The sequence below is a fragment of the Suricata suricatta genome, chromosome 8 (assembly GCF_006229205.1).
Source record: "Suricata suricatta isolate VVHF042 chromosome 8, meerkat_22Aug2017_6uvM2_HiC, whole genome shotgun sequence".
Taxonomy (NCBI): Eukaryota; Metazoa; Chordata; class Mammalia; order Carnivora; family Herpestidae; genus Suricata; species Suricata suricatta.
In genome coordinates this window covers 40850959-40860555 of record NC_043707.1, presented here as the reverse complement: position 1 = coordinate 40860555, position 9597 = coordinate 40850959, and the positions used below count along the sequence as shown (strand labels likewise).

General features: G+C 46.0%; 1 protein-coding gene across 3 annotated transcripts in view; it reads right to left on the bottom strand.

The window, feature by feature from the left end:
- ANP32E (acidic nuclear phosphoprotein 32 family member E) overlaps positions 1 to 9171 on the bottom strand; it is a 16287-nt gene extending 7116 nt beyond the window's left edge. The window contains exons 1-6 of one of the 3 annotated variants that reach the window (XM_029948859.1): positions 8755 to 9169; positions 5576 to 5725; positions 4970 to 5092; positions 4071 to 4236; positions 2394 to 2566; positions 1316 to 2007 (exon numbers count right to left, since the gene is read on the bottom strand). In XM_029948859.1, coding sequence (XP_029804719.1) covers positions 1933 to 2007; positions 2394 to 2566; positions 4071 to 4236; positions 4970 to 5092; positions 5576 to 5725; positions 8755 to 8808 — 741 coding nt within the window. In that variant the 5' untranslated portion in view covers positions 8809 to 9169 and the 3' untranslated portion in view covers positions 1316 to 1932. Of the gene's footprint in view, positions 1 to 1315; positions 2008 to 2393; positions 2567 to 4070; positions 4237 to 4969; positions 5093 to 5575; positions 5726 to 8754 lie in introns of those variants that run through there. The other 2 variants (XM_029948860.1, XM_029948861.1) reach the window with 2 other exon arrangements.
- Between the last annotated feature and the right edge of the window lie 426 nt (positions 9172 to 9597).

Sequence of the window (9597 nt, the reverse complement as noted above, 5' to 3'; positions counted from 1 at the left end):
AAGAACACAGAAACTTTAAAAAGCTGATTCAGGGCGCCTGGGTGGCTCAGTCAGTTAAGCGTCTGGCTTCGGCTCAGGTCATGATCTCACGGTTTGTGGGTTTGAGCCCCAAGTCGGGCTCTGTGCTGACAGCTCAGAGCCTGGAACCTGCTTCAGATTCTGTGTCTCCCTCTCTCTCTGACCCTCCCCTGCTCACACTGTCTCTGTCTCTCAAAAATAAAAAAAAAAAACATTAAAAAATGGGGGGGGAAGCTGATTCATGTTTTTAAGCCTTTTTTATTTTTTATTCTTTTTTTAGTGTTTATTTTGAGAAAGAGAGATGCATGGCACCACATCACCAGGGCCCGGCAGAGGGCCCAAACTCATGAACCGGAAGATCATGACCTGAGCCAAAACCAAGAGTCAGACACTTAACAGCTGAGCCACCCAGGCGCCCCACTTGAAAGTCACTTTTAGGGAGGGCACCTGAGTGGCTCGGTCAGTTGAGTCTCCCGGTCAGTTGAGAGTCCCACTTCAGCTCAGGTCATGATCTCCCAGTTTGGGAGTTTGAGCCCCCATCAGGCTCTGCACTGTCAGCTTGAAGCCTGGAACATGCTTCAGAATCTGAATCTCCCTCTCTCTCTGCCCCTCCTCTGCTTGCCTCTGTCTCTATCTCAAAAATAAATAAGCATTAAAAAACTTTTTTTAAATTTTTTAATGTTTATTTTTGAAAGAGAGATAGCACGAGAAGAGAGGGGCAGAGAGAGGGGGAGACACAGAATCAGAAGCAGGCTCCAGGCTTCTGAGCCGTCAGCACAGAGCTTGACACGGGGCTCGAACTCCCAAACCGCGAGATCGTGACCTGAGCTGAAGTCGGACGCCCAACTGACTGAGCCACCCAGGCACCCCTAAAAAAAATTTTTAAGTCCTTTTTAAACTACTTAATACTAGGGGTGCCTGGATGGCTCAGTTGGTTAAGCATCTGACTTTTTATTTCAGCTCAGGTTGTGATTTCCTGGTTTGTGAAATCAAGTCCCAGGATGAACTCTGTGTTGGTAGCACAGAGCCTACTTTAGGTTCTCTCTCTCCCACTCTATGCTCCGCCCCTCCTCAAAATAAATAAATTTCAAAATAAATAAATAAATAATAATAAAATGATATTGGAGAAAAATTATCACCCATCAATGGTATTCTCTATCTAACCAATGTAAAGGTCATTAGGAAAACAAAGAATATTAACAATATCTAGCCTAAATCAAGAGACATTATTTTAATAATAAAAAATTGAATTATTAACATAAAACAATAATTTAAAACATTAGGGAAAAAGAAGAATTCCCAGAAGCTAAAGATCATTTGTTCGAGTCAACCGACATTTCCTGGGAGCTAACTCTGTTCCTGTCAAGGTACCAGAGGCGACCATAAGAAGATGAACGACCCTGCCCTCGTGGAGCTCACCATCTAGGAGAAAGTGGCCAAATAAACAAGGTTTTGCAGAAAGTGTCTGACAACAGAACCCTAAGCAAGGTTCAAAGGTAACAAGAGGAAGAGTGGTTGTCTACGAAAACTTACAGAGAGCTTCCGTAATTAGGCAACTCCAAGACTGAGCACTTAAAGAGCTTACAAAGCCTGACTTGGGTGGCAGACGCGCGGGCAAGTGATGGGTCACGAACTTATACATAAAATCACTGTCCTTTAGAAGCTTTACTAGACCTATGTGTACCTCAGCAAAAAAGAAAATAATGGGGAGAAAGTCCCTGCAGATACAGCAAACAATGTATCCACAGACAGAAAGGCAGGAAGTAGCCTGGTGTTGTGACAGCTGAAGTTGGTACTGAGGGAGAAGAGCCTGGGGGAGGAAGCAGGGGTTGCAAATACTGGGCCTTGTACGTCTTGGTGGCAACAGGGAGACCCAGGGATTCAGGCAGCCCAGGGACGCGGTCACACTGGCATTCAGAGTAGCCGAGCCCATGCTGTGGACAATACACTCGTGTGGAGACGCTGTATTCGGAGCCGCCATCTGGAAAGCTACAAAACCATTAGCAAGAGAGAATTAAGGGAAAGGAAAGTCTTCTTGAGGGCCTACAACGTGTCAGGGACTATATACTTCACATGTATTGTCTTGTTAGATCCTTAAAATAACGGGAAGAGGTTGGCGTAACTTTGGTAAAATGTTCCCGGCCATACTATGCCACCGAGGGCAGAGAGGTTTTAAGAGGTAGCTGGGTGGTCACCTCACCAGGTTTGTGCGATTATCTGGATACAGTATGAGCTGGGGGACAGCGGGAAAAAGGACAGGTACATGCAGACCCACGAGTTAGGAACAACTGTCAGATTTCTACACGACTTACTACTTTAGGACTTGGCCTGAGGCCTACATGGTTTTCAGTGCAGGTAAAAAGCGCCTAATTCACCTGAATTTCTTCTTTCATTAAGTAGGAGAGGCCCACTTCCTCCTCTCCCTCTCCCAGTTCTGAGCCTGCTTCATCTTCATCCTCCTCCTCCTCCTCTTCCTCCTCCTCCTCCTCATAGCCTTCAGGTGGACCAGCTTCATCTTCTTCTTCCTCTTCATCATCTTCATCTCCATCTTTAAAAATATTTTGAAAGATGAGCAAATGGCTGGGCGAAATGTTTCTTGCTAGTAGGTCGATCCTATTTTGCCCTTTTCCCAATCACCTCAAACTCTTAAGCCAATGGGTGGGTGGAAAGTATCTCAGGGTGATTTTTTTTTTTTAAGACTTCCCTTTTGTGACATCCTTATTTATTATTTGAGAAACATGGTTTCTAAACACTGAAATGTCTCCAATGTATAGATTCTCATCAAAACGTTACATGAACTAAAGTTTATTTTACCTCGTGGATACTTCAAAGCCCATTTATCTATCATTCCATTCCATCATTTTGTAACATTGTTCATCCATCAAATTTCTCTTTAGAGTAAAAAACTTAAAAAAAAATTTTTTTAACATTTATTTATTTTTGAGAGAAGGGGAGCATGAGCAGGGGAGATACGGGGGGTAGGGGAGGGGGACAGAGGATCCCAAGCAAGCTCCCTGCTGACAGCAGAGCCTGATGTGAAGCTCAAACCCATGAACCTTGAGATCATGACCTGAGCCAAAGTCAGACACTTAACCGACTAAGCCACGCAGGTGCCCCTTTATGGTAAAAAAAACTTTTATGGGGTCTTTCATTTGAGCAGGTCATGATCTCAAGGTTCATGAGATCGAGCCCCCAAGCCTGGCTCTATGCCAACAGCAAAGCCTGCTTGGGATTCTCTCTCTCTCTCTGTCCCTCACCCACCTGCTCTCTCTCATGCTAGAATCTCTCAAAATAAATAAACTTAAAAAAATAGTTTTTAATCAAGAATAACAAACAGTATTCCATAACAAGACCCATTCTGTCATCTGATCTGTCAGTCACCCATTTATCCAAACATGTATATTCACTGTCTAATTCTAGAACATTTCCATCACCCCCCTCAAAAAAGCTCACACACATTTACAGTCACTCCCTAGTCCTCTCTCCCCCAGCCCTGGTGACCTCTCCTCTACCTTCTGTGAGTATCCTATCCTGGACATGTCATATAAACCAAGTCATACAAAATGTGGCTTTTTGTCTGGCTTCTTTCACTTCACAGAATGTTTTCAATGCTACAGCATTTATCAGTGCTCCCTTCATTCTTATGACAGAATCATGTTTCATTGTATGGACATACCACACTTTGTTTTTCCATCGGTTGGTAGGCCATTTGGGTTGTTTTTATGTCTTGGCTATTATGGGTAACACGGCAAGGACTGGTTCCTTTATTTTTTTTAAAGGTACTATTTTAAAGGTTGCCACTTGCACTACATGGTGGTTACACAGCTAAGACAGATATAAAATTTCACAAAGCTTGATACTATAATAATCATTAAATTCCCCAAGCTATCAGATATCTTAAAGAAAAATACAGGATTAGAGTTTGGGGTTTTTTAATTTTTCTTCTTACTAATATCCTTTTTTTTTTTTCCCCCAACACCTAAATATCGAGGCCCACTCTAAATGGCACAGCTAGACTGGAGGCTGTATTTACAGGCATTAAGAATGATTACCCTCATCATCCTCTTCTTCTGAGTCCGGTGCCTCGTTATCCTCCTGATCAAATCCATCTAAGTAGGTGATTTGCTGCAGCAGTTCAAAAATACTTTCTCTGTAATCCTCCAGGTTCGTGATCTCACAGTTAAACAAGTCAAGGCTTTTCAAATTTTTAAGATTTTGCTGGAAAAGTAAAACATTAAAGCTTACAGTTCAAGAGTTGAAATACCAAATCATTTCTTTTTAATTCATGAACCAGAAAACACATATTTGAAATCAGAATGATTTTTTGATCTTTCAAATTTTATAATGAAGGGCTATTGTATCAAGCCACATAATGAGGCCGGGATGCAAATGCCACGGGAAGATGAGCTTTATTTTGTTCACACTGTAACTGTAGCACCTGATTAGCACCTTCCTATGGTAGCCAATCAAGAGATTTTGACAAAATAAATGCATAAATAGACAACAACAATATTGTGGTTGGCTTAAATCTAGTCAAGCTTATTGTCAACAATTTTGACCGTCTCCCAAGCATTTTTAAAAATCAGAGCAGCAGGGGCACCCGGGTGGCTCAGTCAGTTAAATGACCAACTTCAGCTCAGGTCATGATTTCGCGGTTCATGGGTTCATCCCCACAATGGGCTCTGTGCTGACAGCTCAGAGACTGGGGCCTCCTTCGGATTCTGTGTCTCCCTCCTTCTCTGCCCCTCCCCCACTCATGCTTGGTCTTCCTCTCTCTCTCAAAAATGAATAAATTCTTAACAATCTTTAAAAGAAGAAAAAGCGGTAACCATTTGGATCAAAACATGTAAGAAGTTCAGAAGTTTTAAAGAGTGAAATCTAAAGCAATAAAACAGAAGCAAATCTCAGAAAATCAACCAGAAAAGAGCAAATCCTGAGACTTTCCACTCACCAGAGCTTCTACTGTACTGAGATCTTTGATTTTGTTGCCACTCAGATTGAGGTAGGTAAGATTTGGACATTTCTCTGCCAAGACTTCCAAGCCTCCCGAAATTATATTGTCACTAAGTTCCAACTATATATTCAACAAGGAGAGAAAACAAACAATGGTGAAGGCTTAGGGCAGATCAGATTTTCAAAATATATCCATTTGAAGAAGAAAAACAACTGTCACTCTCTGGCTTCAAGAAACTGTCACAAATCATTACTTCCAAATTCCCACCTACAACTGCCAAATAATGTATCAGAAGACCTAAATAGTAAGTTTATAACCCAAGTTTGGCTCTAGTTGTGTTATAGTTAGATTTTTACGCTTCAGAAAAAATATTTGGTAGATATTAAATCCAAATTCATGTCAAAAAGCATTTCATTATTAAATTTAAATTTCTAAAAGCATTATTAGAGCTGATTCCAAAATCTTACATAACCCTTTTTCATATCTCTAAAAATTTGAAAACTTCTAGTTAAAAGGCAAATGGTTGTTTCATTTGGCCAAAACCTAGACACATTAGCCCTCAGCCTCAAAATTATGATGATTTCAAGCTTAATGCCAACTTACCTTTCGAAGTTTAGTTAAGCTGGGCAGCTGGGCCAGTGAACTTAGCTCCACGTTAGCCATACTCAGAAACTCTAGTTTTTTAAAAGTATCATTCAGGCCCTCAATTTCCCCATTGACACATAGGCAATTATCAAGGACTAATTCTGTCACCTGTAACACAGAAAATAAATGAGTCTTTACTTTACAATTGTTTAGCGAAAGATCTGGGTCCTGACACACTGGAAATATGAACATCAAAACCATCAGTCCTGGGGCGCCTGGGTGGCTCAGTCGGTTAAGCATCAGACTGACTCCTGCCACGATCTCATGGTTTGTGGGTTTGAGCCCCACCTTGGGCTCTGCTCTCAGTGCAGAGCCTGCTTGGGATTCTCCCTCTCCCTCTCTCGCTGCCCCTCCCCCACGAGTGCTCTCTCACAAAATGAACAAACTTATTTTTAAAACATACACACACATCAATCCCCTTGCACAGATCCTTTTAATTCTCTCCTCCTCCACCAAAAACTGAAATACAATCTAAATTCATCATTATAAGTTAACCTTTTAAATTTAAATTCAGACCAAGAAGTTCAATGCCTGTTCAAGTCACTGATGCAGAAGAAATGAAACTTTGAAAAAGGGCCCATGTGAAAACTTGCTCTGCTCCTGAAGAGAAGGACTCTCCACTCATATATTTATTGACCCAGCGAGGGGATACCTAGGCTCCTGGTAAAGGATTCAGGTGGGCTGCCCTAAAGATAATGGAGAAGAAAGGAGACTGTTTTCTACACGTTTCCAGTTTAAATTCCTTGATCTTGGGTTGGTAAATGCCACCATACCTCCAAAATACTTTATCATCCTTCAGGAGTAAATGCTAGAAAGCTCATTCTGAGAAAGCTGGCTTTTAGAGGGGCCAAACAAGGTCACCCAGAACAAAATGTTATCTCTTTGTAACACCTGATGGCGTTTTTGTTTCTCCCCACAGGGGGAGGGAGAGAGGGGCTACATTCTCTATTAGGTCAGAGTCCCAGAACAAACTTGCTGGAGTGGACCTAAAAGGACTTAATCTTAAGGGGACACAGGAGACCCTGGCTCTCTACTCCCAATGCAAAAATGTTTGAGGTATTTTGAGGGCTAAAAATTAGCAACAAAGAATACCGCCTTGTCTAGTTAAATATCACTGACATAATTTTATCTTAGAGACCAGAGAAGGCATATGATCGATCTCCTGTTTAGAGGTAAGGAAGCCAAGGACCAAAGGGTAAGAATGACTTAGCTAATGTCACACAGTTTGTATGACAGAGCTGTTCCCCCCTCCCCAAATCTTCTCCTAGTCCAGCTGAGCGTAGGAGGAGAGAGGGCCACTGGATTTGGTGTCAGAAAACCAGTTTCTTCCACTTGAGTAAGTAACTTCACTGCCCCGGGACTCCCGGAACTCCGTTTGGTAATCTGGATTCTAGAACAATACAATCCACCTTACGAGTCCCTCGAAGGAGAAAGGTAAATAACAAACACAAACATGTTCTGTCAACTGTAAAGAGCTCTACACACACAAGAGACCGTTATTACACCACCGGGGAGGAAGGCGAGACTGCAAAAAGGCAACACCTGGCACTCCCCGAAATTGGCAAGGAAATTACTACGGATAGGGTAAATAAAGGAAAGGGGGTATGGAGGAACAAAAACACGTTTCCAAACTAAGACATACAAAAGCATTCTACACTTGTGCTTTTGAGCGGCAGCTTTTTTAATTTTGTTTGTTTGTTTTCCTGACTCAGCTCCCAGAGAGTCGTCCCTCGAAAACTACCCGCTCTCTCTGGGATGATAGCAGGACTGTTTCCTCCTCCCTGCCCTTTGCCAATTTCAGAGAAAAAAGACTTAAAAAAAAAAAAAGTACATAAACACCCTGGGCTCCCACTCTCCACGCAGCCACCGCTCACCGAACGGCCCCTGCTCCCCTGAGCAAAAATGCGCAGGCACCATCCCACCCCGGCTAGAAACAACTACGTCCTCATCTTCCACCTCCCGTGTTTATTTCAGAGGCCGCAATTAACAAGACTCGACGCGGTCCTTGGCGATCTCAAGGGCGAGTCTCATCACGGCCACGGGCCCCGCTCTCGAGACCCGCAGCTCCGACCCACGGGAGACCCCGGACGGGGCGGAGACTCCTCCCGGGAACTGGGGGTCGCCTCCCCGCCCGCGCTCCCGGCGCCTCCGCCCCGGGCGGGGAGGGCTGGGCGCCGCCGAGGAAGCGCCCTCTAGCAGGAGGCGGAAACGCCTCCCGCCAGACCCCCGAAAAGTTGGCCGCGACCCGCCTCACGTGGCCCCTCCCAACCCCGTCTCTTTAACTGAGGCGACGGCAGCAGGAGCGCATCATTTAGTTTCGCCGAGCCCAGCTTTAAAGCCCAAAACTACTACGGCCCCTGTGTTGAGTTCCGTGAAACCTTCTCCCGGGATCAAATGCGGAGTGGCGGCCACTACGACACGACACGCCGAGTGGCATTACACCGCGGGGAGCCCTAGGGGATTACGCCTCGCGTCCCCTCCCCACCTCCGATCTCTGCGACGACTCCCAGAACTTAGCGGCGGCCCGGCTACAGACCGCTGACCCAGATTCCGCCCGGCGGGCGGCGGCGCGCGCCGCTTCCCCGGGGAGTGGGCGCAGCCGGCGGCAGGCAGTCCGCCGGCTCCGCCAGGGACCCCAGCCCGCGCCCGGCGCGACGCCAGACACCCAAGGGCCTCGAAGCCGCGGGTAACCCCCGAAAATAAGGAAAAAAGAGTTGGCAGCGTTGCAGAAAAGTTGGACTAACTTCTCAGGCGACGATGGCTGCAGCGGGGGCAAGTGGGACTGGGGGGTCGCTCCCACGCCACCGGCCCCCAGAAGGAGGAGGACGGGATGAATCGGCGGAGCGGCCCCCAAAACCCCACTTCCTGCCCCCACCGGGACAGGCCTCCCGACTCCAAAAGGGCTGAAGGAGGCTAAGCCCCCAGGCACACACAAAAACGCCCCTAGAAACTTAAGCCCTTCGCCATTTTTAAGTAGAAGATTTTAATGATTTAGCACTTGAACATTTTTCCCCAAACAGTAACCCCGGGTGGGGGTTAATTCAACACCCCTCCTCACACACCCACCCGGACCCCTAGAAAGCCGATCTTACAAATACAGGTCTGGTGGGGAAGGGGAGGGGGCTGAGTCATCTCACCTCCTCCGGGGCTCTGTTCCTTAACTCCAGGTTAATCCTCTTCTTCATCTCCATGTCCTCCTCCTGCTCTTCTGCTACTACTCCCTTCCCTTATCCTTTCCTGCCTTTCCCACTACCCCCAACCCTTAAATTTTAAAAGATGTGGAAATGAATGAAAAGAAAAGCAAATATAAACGCCCACCACGACCAGATAGGTGTGGGGGAGAAAGAAGAGAATAGCAAATGGAGTCCAAGGAGTTGGGACTGTAACTCGACTGCCCCCACCTCCTTGTCCACACACTCGCGCGCACTCACACGCACACACACACGCGCGCGCACACACACATACACACACGCGCGCGCGCACACACACACACCGCAGTTCCTTCCCCTTCAATGGCTGCTCCGAGACTGAGCCTCCATGACACGGCACCGCCAACCCCCTGGCCTACACTCCACCCACCTCCCGAATGTATTGGTTAATTCTTGAACATCGCACTGTTTTATTGGACGGCACGAATGTCCATCAGTCTTCAGGGTGGGCCTGAACCAGAAGCACTGTGTCTATTGGCTACGATCAAGCGCGCAGTTAACTCCGATAGGTCCAGGAGGGTGTTCGTCCTGGGGAAATGATTTTGAATCCCGGTAGCCCCCCTCCTTTTCTTTGTGTGGTTGGCGCGCTTTCCCCAGGCGTTCGGACGGTTTTGATGCCTGCTGGATTTGTTTGGGGTTTTTTTGTTTTTAGTGCGAAAGGGAGGAGGAAAGCATCTTACGTGCCAGGGTGCAGGACCGGTAATTCGGCACACAGCATGCACGAGCTCTTGGCCTTTTTAAAGCATCTTGGCAAGGTGCGCAGCAATGGGC